Genomic DNA, 16,243 nt, shown 5'->3' with positions numbered 1-16,243 from the left:
TATTTCAAAGCATAGAAAAGTATGGGATACTCCCGAACTCATTCTGTGAAGCCAGCATAACCCTGATGCCAAAGCCAGGTAAAGACACCAAAAAAAAGAAAATTATAGACCAATATCCCTCATGAACATAGACTCAAAAATCCTCAACAAAATTCTAGCCAGTAGAATTCAACAACATATCAAAAAATAATTCATCATGACCAAATGGGATTCATACCAAGTGTGCAGGGATGGGTCAACATTAGAAAATCAATCTATGTAATCCATCATATAAATAAAACAAAAGATAAGAACCATATGATCTTATCAATTGATGCAGATAAGTCATTTGACAAAGTCCAACACCCATTCCTGAAAAAGACTCTCAGCAAAACAGGAATAGAAGGGGAATTCCTCAACATAGTTAAGGCATTTATACAAAGCCAACTGCCAACATCATTCTAAACAGAGAGGAACTGAAAAGTATTCCCCTTGAGAATGGGAACCAGTCAGGGATGCCCTTTATCATCACTCTCTTTCAATATTGTGTTAAAGTTCCTAGCCAGAGCAATAAGCTGAGAAAAAGAAATGATATCGAAATCGGTAAGGAAGAAGTAAAAATATCACTATTCGCAGATGAGGTGATCTTATACACAGAAAACCCCAAAGAATCCACAAGAAAACTACTGGAACTAATAGGAGATTTCAGCGAAGTATCAAGATACAAGATGAACATACAAAAATCAGTTGGATTCCTCTACACGAACAAAGAAAACTTCGAAAAGGAAATCACCAAATTAATACCATTTACAATAGCCCCCAAGAAGATAAAGTATTTAGGAATAAATCTAACCAGAGATGAAAATAAAAGACCTATACAAAGAAACTACAAGACACTACTTCAAGAAACCACAAGAGACCTACATAAGTGGAAAAACATACCTTGCTCGTGGATAGGTAGACTCAACATTGTGAAAATGTCAGTTCTATCCAAAGCGATCTACAGATAAAATGCAATCCCGATCCAAACTCCAATGGCATTTTTTAATAAGAGGAAGAAACAAATCGCCAGCTTTATATAGAAGAGGAAGAGGCCTCAGATAAGTAAAGCATTACTGAAGAAGAACAGAGTGGGAGGCCTCACATTACCTGATTTTAGAACCTGTTATACTACCACAGTAGTCAAAACAGCCTGGTGCTGGTACAACAACAGGTACATAGACCAATGGAACAGAATTGAGGATCCAAACATAAATCCATCTACCTATGAGCAGCAGACATTTGACAAAGCTGCAGAGTCCATTAGATGGGGAAAAGACAGTCTCTTTAACAAATGGTGCTGGCATAATTGGATATCCACCTGCAAAAAAATAAAACAGGACGCATACCTCACACCATGCACAAAAACTAAAAATGGATCAAAGACAAATATAAAATCTGAAACAATAAAGATCATGGAAGAAAAAATAGGGACGGTGGTAGGAGCCCTAATACATGGCATAAACAGAATACAAACCATAAGTAACAATGCACAAACACCAGAAGAGACACTAGATAACCGGGAGCTCCTAAAAATCAAACACTTATGCTCATCAAAAGACTTCACCAAAAGATTGAAAAGACAACCTATAGACTGGGAAAAAATTTTTGACTATGGCATATCTGATAAGAATCTAATCTCTAAAATCTGCAAGATACTGTAACACCTCAACAACAAAAAGACAAATTAGCCAGTTAAAAAATGGGCAGAGGATATGAACAGACACTTCACCAAAGAAGACATTCAGACACATGAGGAAATGCTCATGATCATTAGCTGTTAGAGAAATGCAAATCAAAACTACAGTGAGATACCATCTTACTCTAATAAGGCTGGCACTAATCCAAAAAACAGAAAATAATAAATGTTGAAGATGTTGTAGAGAGACTGGAACACTTATGCACTGCTGGTGAGAATGTAAAATGGTACAACCACTTTGGAAAATGATTTGGCACTTCCTTAAAAAGCTAGAAATAGAAGTACCATATGATCCAGCAATCCCACTCCTCGGAATATACCTTAGAGAAATAAGAGCCATCACACAAATAGACATATGCACACCCATGTTCATTGCAGCATTGTTACAATAGCGAAAAGTTGGAAACAACCTAGGTGCCCATCAACAGATGAATAGGTAAGCAAATTATGGTACATATATATAATGGAACACTGTACAACGATAAAAAACAATGATGAATCTGTGAAACATCTCACAACACGGATGAATCTGAACGGTACTATGCTGAGTGAAATAAGTCAGTCACAAAAGGACAAATATTGTACGAGACCACCATTATAAGAACTCAAGAAAAGGTGTTTTTTTTTTTTTTGATTTTTCCTTCTTTTTATTGTTATAGTTTAAATGAAGTTTACATTTCAAGTTAGTCTCCCATACAAAATTTAATACATACATTGTTATATGACCCTAATTGCTCAAGAAAAGGTTTAAACACAGAAAAAAGCATTCTTTGATGGTAATGAGGGTGGGGAGGATGGAGGAGATGAATTCACTAACTAGATAGTATACAAGGATCAACTTCGGTGAAGGGAAGGACAACACACAATACATGGGAAGTCGGCACGACTGGACCAAAACAAAAGCTAAGATGTTTCCTGGACACATCCAAACACTATGAGGGACAGAGTAGGTGGGGCTGGGGGCTGGGGACCTTAGTTTTGGGGGACATCTTTGGCATAACAAAGTTTATTAAGAAAATGTTCTACATCCCGCTTCGGTGAGTGGCGTCTGGGGTCTTAAAAGCTTGCGGCCATCTAAGATGCATCAATTGGTCCCATCTAACTTGGAGCAAAGGAGAATGAAGACAACCAAAGACACAAGGAAAATATTAGCTCAAGAGACTAAAGGACCACATAAACCAGAGACTCCACCAGCCTGAGACCAGAAGAACTAGATGGTGCCCAGCTACCACCAATGACCACCCTGAAAGGGAACACAACCGAGTGTTCTGGATGGAATGGGAGAATTGTGGAGCAGAACTCAAATTCACATCAAAAGACCAGACTTAATGGTCTGACAGAGACTGGAGGAACCCCTGAAACTATGGCCCCTGGACGCTCTGTTAACCCAGAACTGAGTTCATTCCCAAAGCCCACTCTTCAGACAAAGACAGGACTATTAAACAAGAAATAATACACATGAGGAGTGTGCTTCTTAGTTCAGTCAGATACAGGAGGGCAAATGGGCAGTTCCTGTCTGGAGGCAGGATTAGAAGGCAGGAAGGGACAGGAACTGGTTGAATGGACACAGGGAACCCGGAGTGGAAAGGGGGAGTGTGCTGTCACATTGTGGGGATTGCAACTAATGTCAGAAAACAGTATGTGTATAAATTTTTATATGAGAAGTTAGCTTGAGCTGTAAACTTTCACCTAAAGCACAATTTTAAAAATAAATAAATAAACCAGTGGAGTGGGAAAAAAATTAGTACAAGGTGAAAATTATTTTATTTTCATCATTTGGTATTTGTGTTATTTCAGAGCTCTGTTTTGCTTAAATCCTTAAGAATAAGGTGCGTTTTAGTCTTTTTTATCTTTTTGGTCACAATATGAATAAATGGAGCTTATGTCATGATTAATGTATAATTCCCATAGTTGATCTTTCAAAAAACTGCTATAGGCAGGGTTTCCTGCTGTCTCATTTGTTCATATATGAGACTAACTGTTAAAATTATTATGACCAATGGATAACATACATATTATCTATCCTCTTTAGACTACTTACTCTAAATTAAGAGCAGACCTTTAATATTTTTAATTCTATTTTATGTCAGCTTGGACTTTATTCTTAAGCCAAATATATGGTGTTACCTCCAGTATTATTCATCTGAAAAGTTTCTGCCATGATGGCAATGATTTATGACTTGTCCATGTCACAGTATGACCGAGATACAGAAACGGTTCATCCAGAAGAGAGAGGCCGAGAGTATTTTAAAACCAAATCCATCGTTCAAAACCCAAACAACTAAACCTGTTGCCGTCCGGTCGATTCTGACTCGTAGCAACTCTGTAGACTGGAGTAGATCTGCCCCCTAGGGTTTCCAGGGGGCGGCTGGTAGATTCGAACTGCTGACCTTTTGGTTAGCAGGTGAGCTCTTAACCACTGCACTACCAGGGCTTCATATCAACCATTAGGCCCATTTATTTTCTCATCTTTGAAGTTATCCTTTGATTTTAAAATATAGTGTACTTCCAAAGTTACCGGTCAGGGTAGACCACCATACATGATGAGCAGCTCTAGAGGAGACAAGCACTGCGGAGGGAATGGTGGACGCTGTAGCCTCAGGAGTGGGCCCAAGGCAGGGGATTCATGCAGCTATGGGTTTTCTAGCCCATGGCTAGAGGGGCAGAAGACAGGCAGTAGACTTCTCATGCAGCTTATTCATGGGTGCTTTCTGGCATAATGGTGGAGTGGAGAGGTGTGAGAGAAGAAAGGAACCTTCAGCCCCTCCGGCCATGCTGTCAGTTTGCCAAGTTTGTTCTTCTCTCTCAGCCTCTTGTTGTTTTCTGGAAGACAGAGGATGTGATTTGCCAATAATATGCTTTCTTAGACTCTCCGTAGGGTAAAATTCAAACTACGTAACATGGCTGCTCCTATCTGGTCCCCCACACCTCCCAAAAGGCAGAGTCTGAGACAAAGGCTTGTATGAAGTAGTTTATTGTAGGAAGTGGTCACGGAAAATGGGAAAGGAGGAATGGGGAGAATGAAAAAGGAGCTGGTCGCTGCTGTGGGCAGCTGGAGCTCAATCCTGCCGACTTTCAGAGGGGCATGTAGACTGCTCCTCTGCTCCTCAAAAGTGTCTACACAAGGGAAAGGAAGAGGGGGTTATTTACCTCCTGGTTTTGACCCCTCTTGGTAGGAGTGGCCCCTGGAGGTGTGAACTTCTCACAACAAAGCTCTCTGTGCTGTGAACTCAGAAAAGCAGCCTTGGGAAAGCAGGATACAAGGTGCAGCTGTGCTCTCAGGTTGTTACCCTGAGTACAGCAGGTTGCTGCAGCAGTGGCCAGTAGGAAAAAAAGCGGGCCAGGAGGATGTGAGGAGGGCACCAGCGGTGTCCAGTACGGCAGCTTCCACACCCTCCATTGTCTGCTCTCTGTTTATCATCATCCTCTCTTGCCCAGCTGCTCCTAAAATTCTACACTGGTAGAAATTTCAGGTTCTTAAGCATGACAGGCTTTTAGAGCAGTGCAGAGGTTATGCACGTGGGCTCTGTTGCCAGGTACCTATAACTTATGAATATAATCACCTGAGCCCCACCAGCTCTTAGTTATGTGGTCCTGGGACAGTTACTTCAACATTCTGTGCCTCCATTTCTTCACCTATAAAATAAGGATAGTGGTGTAAAAGTCGATTTATTATTTATTACTATCTTTATCAGTATTGTTGTTACTCTTATTTATTGCTTCTGGGCTTTTCAACATGCTGTTTCCCCTGCCTGGAATGTTTTTCCCTCATCTTTTCACTCCTGTTTTCCTCAGGTTTGGGTTAACTTTATTTCCACCGGGAAGGCCTCCTTGACCCCTTCAACTAGGTCAGGTTGCCTGGTATGTAAGAGGCCCTTGTATTTCCTTCATAGCATTAATCACACTTTATTGGGCGTATTTAATTGTTTCCCCATGGACTCTTGCTGAGTTCCTGTTATATTTGGAGCACTGAAAATATAAATGATTGGATGGATGATTTACTTATGTGGTCAGCTTTGAAGGCTAATGTGGGGATAGGAATGAAACTCCATTTGGATGGAGAAGGTGTGACTATTGTACCTCTTCAGGTGGAACAGCTTTACCAGGTGCCTGAGTATGAAGGACGGTACGTTAGGTTCTAAGTCCTTTACTGTCCCTCAAGCAAAAGATGGCAGATACGGGCAGCAGTAGAAACAGCGTTAAGTTTTTTGTTCAGAAGGGAAAATGGGGATAGCCAACCAAGGTCAAAGCACAGAATTGTTAGCACCATAAAGAATGTTTTGAAAATTATTAGTTTGGGGCAGGGGTTTAAAGTCTGTTGTGATTAATTCTGGACAACTCCAGTATCTTTGCAAATCTGTGTTTTCAGGGTAAATATTTTTGTGGTTTATAAATTATTTTTGCTTGATAGAGGATGTTGAATAATTTATTGAGCCAACAGTAGAAATGCTGCATAACCAAGTACTCTCTTATGATTTAGACACTTATGCGGAAGAAAGAGCCAGGGTTAGTGTGGTTCTGTGAGAAGAGTGTGCTGTACAACATGAACTACTCAGTCCGTGTTTTGATATTATGCTTTGTATGACAGTCTCTAAGGGTTTTTTCACAGTTTGAGTAGAGCTTCAGTCCATATATTATTGTAACATATCTTAATAATACATTGTTGCAATTTTTAACAAATATTTTTACATTATCTAAATGAGAGCTTTTTTGGTATGTTAAATTTCAAAATTTCTTAATATATATGTGTTGTAGTTTGAGTATTTCCAGGTGAGCAGGTTGTTTTGAAGTTGTCTGCCATACAAAAGAATGCTAATGGGCTATTCATCTGAATACGGCCACGTAGACTCTGCTCTTGAAATCACTTTCAGTTTTGAGAAATAAATCTGTGTAAACCTTTATTGTGTGGATGTTATAATGTGGTCTTGTTTGCGCTTCTCAGGAGAGTTATGCCTAGGTGTAGCCGTGAGATAATGCAGTGATATTCATTAATTTTCTCTCTCTAAAAATGTATATGCATTCTGTCCTTTGGGTTTCAGTGTTTGGGGTAAAATTCTTAGAATATATTGTCTCATGAACAAATTTGTTAAGGAAAATTCTCCTCCTTAAGCTTGTCAAAGTCTGACTCCATTGTTTAAAAATCTGCTTTTATTTTTCTAGAGTTAAACTGAAGTATGTAAAATTAAAGAAATACCTCAAAGAAATATGTGAATCAGAAAAGAAGGCTCATGCTCGAAACCAGAAATATTTAAAGTGGTGTGAGCGTGTACAAGCTCATATTGGACATTTTACCACAAATGCAGAGAAGCTTCAGGAACTGAAGGTGATGTCTTGTTTTATACTATGCCTTTTTTATCTTTTGTTGCTAAAATTGGAAGTAACGGGCAGCAAGTTTCAGATCAGGGGAGGGTACTAATGTTCATTTGTTCATAGGATTAAGTATTAGTTTTCTCTGAATTAACATGTGGCCAAATTTTGATCAGAAAACTTGAAATTGCATTTTTCTAAGATTCCTACTTTAGTTGCAGAATTAACAGACTATTTATGATTGTGTTTGTATGTGTAATACTGCACTAACACTAGAGCCCTGGTGGCGCAGTGGCTAAGAGCTCGGCTGCTAACCAAAAGGACCACAGTTTGAATCTACCAGCCGCTCCTTGGAAACCCTATGGGGCAGTTCTGCTCTGTCCTTGAGGGTCGCTATGAGTCAAAATCGACTCAGCGGCAGTGGGTTTTGCTTTGTGTGTTCTGTTTTTACACTAATACTTAACGCAGGCAAGGTCCCTAGCCAATACCTGGCACAGTGCCTAGCACATGACAGGCCCTTCCACGATCACTGGCTGGATGATTGAATTTGAGGGGCACTAGGATTTTCTTCAGAGACTGCTTCCTTCTTCAAATAGTTCTTTTTCAGTGGTGGGCTCTTCTGTTCTGGTCAGGCAGGGAGTTGGGGTGGGGCTCGGGTAGAACTGGCCCCAGGGAGTTCATTTTCATGCCCTGGGCTGTGTGACCCAGAGCCACGGCTTATCATGGCCCTCTCTGATTCCTGTGCCCCATTTCCCCTGCCAAGTATAGAGGGTCAGGAGCCAGGCCTTTTTTCTCACTATTTGCACTGGTCAGGGCTTGTTGTTCAAGTTAACTGAATACTGGTTATAGGAGGAGCTGGCTTCAGTATTTCTCATTTTCTTAGCTCTAGCAGTTTTCCCCCAGCCTTTATTGTAAAATTTTTAAATACACAGAAAAATTGAAAAAATTATTGTTAACAAACAGTCATATACTCTCCATTTATATTTAATAGCAGAGACATTCTGAAGATCCAATGTCATTATCACATTAAAGATGTGACCCCTGTTGAAAATTCCATTATTAGGTTGTGTGTGCCTGTAGGGGATAAAATCTGAGGAGAACAAACCTTTTGAGCTATTGTTTAATTTCTGCTCAGCATTGTGACAGCCACTGAGGGCAGGGCAAGGTGGCCCTTTCCACACGCGACCTTCTGCCTCTTAGAGGACAGAGTCTCTAGCAAATTCCATTTTTTATCAACCAAGCATCTTGCCTGTTACTGTGTGTACTTGAATAAATAAATGTTTCTATATATTTATTGGTAAAAATTCACCATCTAGGAGGAAGCATATATATTAGAAAAAATAGTAGGGGAGAAAACAAGGGACTGAATTTTAGCCCCTTCTCTCATGTTCACCAGAGAGTCAAATCAGACAATTTATGTAACTCTGTATCCATTCCTTCCACTGTGATATCAGGGGCTGGACCAGCTCATCCATGTCTCTTTAGTTCAATTATTCACTTATCCTGTAATTGAGAAGTAGCTGTACAATCCCAAAGACCAGTGAAAAAAGGAAGCCTGTGATAAAAAGTAGTGGTGGCACTTTAGGCAAGTGATAATGTGAAGAGGGGAAATTGAAAGAATGTAAGAACATAGAAGAAAAGAAGGAAACATAATGGGAAACGGAATGCGTTGTGAGTATGTGAGATCCCCAAAGAGCTGAAAGATCTGCCAGAACCTCTGCCTCCTCTGCCTGCCACACCAGATCATCAACAGCAGATTATAGGAATGGAGTTGAAGTCAGTTGCTGTTGCATGGTAGGAAGTGAAGGGGAAGGTCCTCCTCAATTTAGGGGTGCAGCATCAAGCCCAGTGCCTCAAAGCAGTAACAAATAGAACAAGGTGGGCTAAGTCAGTGCTTTGGGATTATTAAAACAGATTTCGCAAGAGTGAATGAACGCGTTATCTTTAGAAGGGCTCCAGACCAGGAGATGCTATGGGGCATGAGTAGTTTGGCACCTGAAGCAGCGCATCCGATGGTGAGAAGTCTAGGCCACATGTAAGGAAAGGAGCAGGGACCAGGAGTCCGCCACCAGAAAGGAGGGTTGCAGTGCCAGCCTTGATGTTTTGTGGAAGCAAAAGAAGCACATGGGACCTGATGGGAGAAGACATTAGAATAAAACCTGAAAGACAAACTGTTGGAGAAATTGATGCAGATGAGGATATGCTCTGATGTTACATCAGAGATTTTAGCTGGGAAAACCTTGAAAACATTTATGTACACAGTGCTTTCCAAACTTAAAAAAAAAAAAAAAACTTTTTAAAGTAGTAGAACTGTTTGTTTGAATATAGATAGAAGAGGAAGTGGGTCTGGGGGGCTTGACAGCCTTGCAGAGCACAGTTGGAAAAAACCCTGCTCTCAAGTGTTGAGGTGGATTTGAGGGATAATATCAAATATTGTGTGTATAAATAAAAGGTAAAAAAAGAGAGCAAAGTGATTTTAGTAGAAATCCATGGTCCTAGGGGATGCAGAAGTACAGTTGATATCAATCATCAATTTATCATAGTTTCTGATTTCAAAATATATTGTACAGTTTTTATTTACATCATCAATTTAGAAAGGAGTTCCTGCAATTTAGTAAGTTTTTCAGATGCATTGAGAGCAATGTAAATTGGGCCCTTGAAGATACTTCTTTTTCTTTATGAACTCCTTATGCAGTGTTTTAGTCATCTAGTGCTGCTACAACAGAAATACCACCAGTGGATGGCTTTAACAAAGAGAAATTTATTTCCTTACAGTAAAGTAGGCTAAAAGTCCAAATTCAGGGTGTCAGTTCCAGGGGAAGGCTTTCTCTCTCTCTGCCTTCTCATCCGTGTTCCCCCAGACTAGGAGCTTCTCAGCGCAGAGACCCCTGTCCAAAGGACGTGCTCTGCTCCCGGCACTGCTTTCTTGATGGTATGAGGTCCCCCTGTCTCACTGCTCACTTCTGTCTTTTATATCTCAAGAGATTGCCTCAGGACACAATCCATCCAGTCTTGTAGATCAGGTCCTGCCTTACTAACACAACTGCCACCCATCCTCCCTCATTAACATCATAGAGGCAGGTTTACAACATACAGGAAAATCACACAGTACCAGGAATCATGGCCCAGCCAAACTGATATACACATTTTTGGGGGGACATAATTCAAACCATGACATGCAGTTATCCCTTCCTTTTTGCTTTGGCAAAATAGTTGAATAAAACTCTCATTTTTCCATGAGAAAGTGCTCTGTCTGTAAGTTATGGCCCTGAAATGATCCTGTAATGAGGAAGTCAGGTACAATGCCTGTTGCATGTTTATAACTGATTCAAAAAGCATATGATTACAATTGTAGCCACAGGAAAAAACATTTTTATTTAATCTGTAATATATGTTTATTTTGTAATCCATCTCTCACTTCTTTTTAAAGATACTTTCCCTTGGATTCTATAAAGTGTGTCTGTTTAAACATTTTGGGGTTAAAAACTAAACATCTGTGAGTTCAAAGGAGTAGGTATAAAACAGCGACGTAAATGGTATTTTCTTAATTGCCTTATTTCTTTATCTTTTCTTGGTTTATTCTTTTTATCATTTGCGTTGGCCTTATAAAACTTATTTAATTAGGTATCTGTTTTAGATCATTACTGTCATCTGTGATGTTAATAGCATCCTGCTACAGCAAAAAGAAATCCTGCCTCATTAAAAATGGGGCACCTTTTAAAATATTTTGAGGAAAACAAATCAGCTTTGGTTATTATTGCCCGTTCACTTCGTGTGTGGGAAAACAAAGCTCACGCCTGTTTTATGTGCAGACTGAGAACTACGGGAACAGCTTCTTAATTTGATTATCTCATAGGTGTGTTTCTCGTTGCAGTGCATCAACTGCCCGAGTTAGAAAATGCTCTGATACTTATCTGTGGTGGACTTTTTCAAGGCTTTAATTAGTAATTTACTGAATCAAAGTGCTTTTTATGCCTTGCTTTTCAAAAAAAGTCATTTTATGATTGAATCACTTTCGTCAGTTACAGTGTGGTAATGATGCAGACATCTTTGTATAGTTATTAGTGCCGGAGCAGACTTGATTCTTATGGTGCTGATGGTTGATGCCTACGTTGTATTTTCTTCACAGAAAATGGAATTCGTTTTAAGTTGACAATCAAGCAAGTAGTATACGGTACTCTATTGCAACTATTAGGACCATGACATTATGTAGCTATCATATAGCTAAGAAGTGGGATTGATTTTTTTCCCTTTGCTTAGGACAAAACTTTCCAAAGAAAACACTGTCTAATGTGTTACTTTCATATTAAAATCACTGGATTTTCATGATAACTTAATGAAAGTGTCAACATGTTGTTATTTATATTGAAGTTTTAGTCCCTAAATTGATAAAAGATTAAGTAAAAATCCATAAAGCATTATTTTATTTTAAAATTATATACCATTTTATACAGTTCAACTTTTAATCTATATTATTTGTGAAATTGTCTGTTTTCTAGGTAAGTTGAATTTCTTGGCAGTGTCAGCTTTTACTTTCTACTTCATTGTTCCTTTTATGCTGTAAAGACTGCAAGATATATAGACAGGTACTAGTTGTAATAATAGCCACCACAAAGTAAAACTTTGTTTATATTTAGATTGAATATGAGACTCAAATTAAGAAGATGCAGCTACTGTCAAAAGATAGCCTGGGAATAAAAGGTGAACTGAAAGATGAAGACGGGGAAAAGGTAATAATAAATTAAAATCATTACTTTTATGTTAACAGAGGCTTTCTAGAGTGTTTATCTTTTAAAATAATTGCTTTAACTAAAACCATCTTATTACGAACGTCTTTTCGATTAAGCCTTAAGTGATTATTTAACTTCTATTGCTTTAATGTCAATTCAGTTAAATTTACTAAAAGGCAGTCACTTTGGGGTTAAAAGAGTTAAAATCCAAAGAATACCTTAGTGTCCTTAGGAGATAAACTTGTGTATTTTTAAATAATACTTTGCAGTTTTTTTTTTAAGTTGGAGAAATATTTTAAATGAAAAGTAAACCAAAATGTAGTATTTTGATTCTTTTCTTTTTATATATAATTTTGTATATTTTAACCTGTTCATAGAGAAAGTAGAAAGAAAAGATTGCGTATCTTAGTGACAGACAAAAAGACTGGCAAGGAGTACTTAAATAAATTCTGCTGTGTATCTGCCATAATGCAGGCTTCTAATCCTCCTGCCTATCTCCATATAAATGATTCTGTTCAAGACCATGGATGTTTTTCTTCACTAAAAGCAGTAAAGCTCTTTTAGATGAAATGTCTAAAAACATCTTGTAATAACTTGGAGCACGCTGGCAAGAGTAGTCACTTGTGACTATGTGTGAAACCCCCTCAGCCAGTCGATATTGTAATAAGCAAAAATGGTAGCATCACTCCATTATTCAGAAAAGCCAACAGCGTGCTTGTTCTTAGGCTGCAACATTCATTAAGAAAAGCTTACTGGGCTGAAAGCTGGAAACAGATGATAACGGGATATGATTTTCATATTTAATGCTTTCCTTGGAAGAGTATGTGTGCTACAGATTGATAGAAGAATCAACTGCTACTTTACTAAAAGACTTTCAGGTTTGCCCTATAGCTACCGATGGAATCATTCAGCCAAGAAATTAACTTTTTCTCTTTTTACCTGCTTTATATATCTGCTAAGCAGGCTGCCTGGCTGCCAGTAAATGTTATTATGCAGTTAACTGTTTGGTATTTAAGACTCTTATCAGAAAAGAAACAGAGGCCACGCTATTTTGTTTTTATAGTAGGAGGAAGGTTTTAGTTTTTTCCTTCCATGCTTTGCAGGCATTAATCTAAGTTTATAGAAAGTTTTACTTTTCTCCCCCATAGATTAAAAGCTAAAAAAAGAAAAAAACCCTAGAATTTAGAGCATTCTTTAAACTGTAAGGTACAAAACACAAAGCCCCAGCAACCCTGACCTATATAAAAAGGCCTTTAATGATCAATGACTCATATGCCATTCGATGTACGCCAAAGGTGGTATGATGTGATAGACTTCTGAACTATTCAGGTGGCTTTTCTTTCTGAAATTCGGTCATCAAATAATTGACGTGTTTTTAATCTATAAACCAGTTTGTTCTTTCTGTGCCATTCATGATAGACACATTCTTAGAACGGCAGTGTCGATGGTAGTTAAGTAAAACGGAGGACTTTTTTTACTGTTCACACTACCAGTTCTTTACCTTACACATAGTTATATGGATATGTATTCTCCTTTTAAGTCATATTTAAAATTAGGGCAGGAGCCATACAGCTGACTATCCCTTAAAATATTCCGTATTATAATTAGAAGAGAAGCATTTTCATTTATACTGGAAAGTGGTCATCTCCTTAGAGGCGTTGACTACTTAGTTGTGTTTAAGAACCAATTAGTTAACACATTGAGAAATTTATATCTTGCCTTTACCAGTCTTTGATTGATGTTTGAGCAATTAAAAGGTAAGTATATTTCAGTAAAATCACAAATTAGTTCATCCTTATTGTATACTAATTCCAGAACAGTTTCCTTTCATAAGAGTTACATTTTATTTTTTCAGCAGAAATCTGTGCTCCTCCTCTTTGGACAGCCATGTGAATTAGTCTCTATGCCCAGAGTCATTGGTGTCCAGGGACTCCCTCAGAACACAGTACCCTCTCACTGATTGAATTCAGTAAATAAACGAGCAATTGTTGAGCAGTTGTTCTGTATGAGAAGCCACGGTAGGCCGCTTCATGAGTTCCTCTTCATGAATGACACAATTCCTGTCCTCGAGATGCTTCCCACAAAGTGATGTTCTTTTGAATGCACAGGATAGTATGTGATAAGTACTACTTACATGAGGCAAGTGTGAGTTCAGGGAGGAAGAGAGCACGGCTTCCTCTGAAATGAGTCACGCAAGGCTTGGTGGAGGAGGTGGTGTCTGAGCTGGGCATTGAAGGATAGAAAGGACACCAGTGAGTGGGGATGTGATAGACATTCTAAGGGTAGGAGTGGAAGCAAGAAAGCCCTGTGGGTAAGTACCCCAGTCTGGCTGAAGTCTAAAGTTCTTTTAGGGAAGCAGTAGAAAATGAGTTTGGGACTTTATCAGGGAACTTCTTAGTACCAGGCTCCAGAATTGAGATTTCCCCATGGAATCACTGTATATGTGTGTGTGTCTGTGTGTTGGGCAGATTAAGGAAGGACTTGTGAGTGGCGCACTTAGACATCTAAGTATGCAGCTGTAGGAAGATGAGTCTGGCAGTGCTGTGGAAGATGAACTGGAGGAAAGAGAATCGTGGAGCCGAGGAAGTCAGGGTCAGTTTAGACAGAAGGAATTAACTGAGTACCCAAACGGAGTGGTGGCCATTGAAGTGGAAAGCACTAACGAAGGAGAGAGGATCCATCAAATGAATGATGATTTTGAATTACGAAAAGTAGCTGTACAACTTCCAACCGTAAGCAGTAACTTGAATGTCCTACTAAGAAAAGTAGTAAGTCATGGTTGTCCATTTTTATTGTTAAACTCTGGCTTGGTTTTTCACGAAGACATCCGTTGTTTTCGTGCATCCAGTGGAAGCTCTGTATAGTCATGTGTTTTCTTAAGGGGGTTAGTAATTGTGCTACTCATCCCCCAAGCTTGTTTCCACTATTAATTACTTGATGACCTTTTTTTTAAGCATAGATAACAAAAAAACAAAAACAAAGTTCGGGCCCTGTTTGAGTCCTCACAAATTTTGCTATAATACTTCCCATCTATTATACATTATCATTTTTTATCTGAGCGTAAACTCTACTCTAGTTCTGGTTGTCAAAAGAAAGGTAAAGGAAAACCATAGTTTTATAATCATACTGGTGACAACACAGCTGAAAGGAAAATAATTACTCATCTATGAGTTGAGCTGCTTCTGTTTATAGGAGCAATAAAAACCTGCAAAGGACAGGTCTGGTTCTCTTTTACACCAACATATAGGAAATTGAGTCTTTGCAATTCCTTTCTTATGCCATCTCAAATGTTAATTGTCATGCGTAGCCAAAGGATATGTGATTGAGTAGGTTACCACTATGGACAACTAGAGTGCAGCCCCACTGGGGAACTGTGGGAGACTGTGTAGAACATGCCTCGGGGTTATTGTACATGGGGCATAGGAAAAGGGATGTTTACCCTCCCACTCCTGTCTGCCTCCGACTGAGGGCTGCACCTGGCTCCACTTCTGGCCCACTCTGCAGGGACTGAGAAAAGTCGTCAGGCCAAGAGACACAGGTGCTTGCAGTAGGAAGCTGTAGGCATGTTTTGGGATGGTGAAGGCCCAGGAAAAGAACAGGGGTGAGGGTGGCAGTGGAGAGAGGTTTGGATAATTACTTAATTTTGTCTGTAAAGCCCCAGTTTCTTATACTTACTAGCCCAAAGTGCTACTGTCACTGGCACCTCCCTGAATCATTTGTAAACAATGCAACCATCTCCCTAAAGTGGGGCTCTGAGCAGTTGCCAGGTTCTAATACTGAGAGGCTGTGCCTTCATGGGGATGGTGACCTTCTCAGCTCTGCCATCCTCAAAGTTGTGACCGTTTGACTTAGTAATCTCTTGGTGTTCAGCTGGACCTCTTTCATATCAGTAGCTTTTTTAAAATGTGTGTCTATTCAGTGTTAGAGGAGCTCTGTTGGTGCAGTGGTTAAAGCAGTTGGCTGCTAACCAGAAAGTTGGTGGTTTGAACCCACCAGCTGCTCCACAGGAGAAAGCTGTGGCAGTCTGCTTCCATAAAGATTTAAAGCCTTGGAAACCTTATAGGATTGCTGTGAGTCAGTATTGACTCAAGGGCAGTGGGTTTGGTATCTGTTTAGAAAACAGCTAGAAATTAAACTTAATTACACAAGTAATTTTTCAAGTCTGGCCCCCAAACTAGATCCTCATACCTTTCTTCAGGAGAGGGTTCTTCTCTGGCTAACTAGACCATAAGCTCCTCCAGGGCTGCTTAGGCCCCTTCCTTGCTGCACCTGGGAATTGGTAGGCCCTTAGTAGTGGCTTGTTGACCCAAAAGGAGAAGAGGTGAGATCTGTTCTCTTTGAGTGAGGTATGTACCCCATTTGATCTGCCCTCTCCACACCCCGCTTCCCTGAGAAGAAGACAACACCTGCAAGGAAACGTTGGGATACCTTCCAGATGGCCAGTTGGGAAGTATAGCTTCGGTTAACAGCTAGCACACTGATTTTACTG

General features: G+C 39.4%; 1 protein-coding gene across 3 annotated transcripts in view; it reads left to right on the top strand.

Annotated features, from left to right (window-relative positions):
- Positions 1 to 16,243, top strand: part of KIZ (kizuna centrosomal protein) — a 176,680-nt gene that overhangs the window by 10,059 nt on the left and 150,378 nt on the right. For all 3 annotated transcript variants that reach the window (XR_002824100.1, XM_012555584.2, XM_023731397.1), the window contains exons 3-4: positions 6,878 to 7,040; positions 11,662 to 11,754. Coding sequence is in view for 2 of the 3 variants with exons in the window: in XM_012555584.2 (XP_012411038.1) it covers positions 6,878 to 7,040; positions 11,662 to 11,754 (256 nt within the window). In the remaining variant the exon portion in view is untranslated. The remainder of the gene's footprint in view (positions 1 to 6,877; positions 7,041 to 11,661; positions 11,755 to 16,243) is intronic.

This window comes from Trichechus manatus, unplaced genomic scaffold, assembly GCF_000243295.1.
Source record: "Trichechus manatus latirostris isolate Lorelei unplaced genomic scaffold, TriManLat1.0 scaffold00042, whole genome shotgun sequence".
Classification (NCBI taxonomy): domain Eukaryota; kingdom Metazoa; phylum Chordata; class Mammalia; order Sirenia; family Trichechidae; genus Trichechus; species Trichechus manatus.
This window is presented reverse-complemented; position numbering and strand designations above follow the sequence as displayed.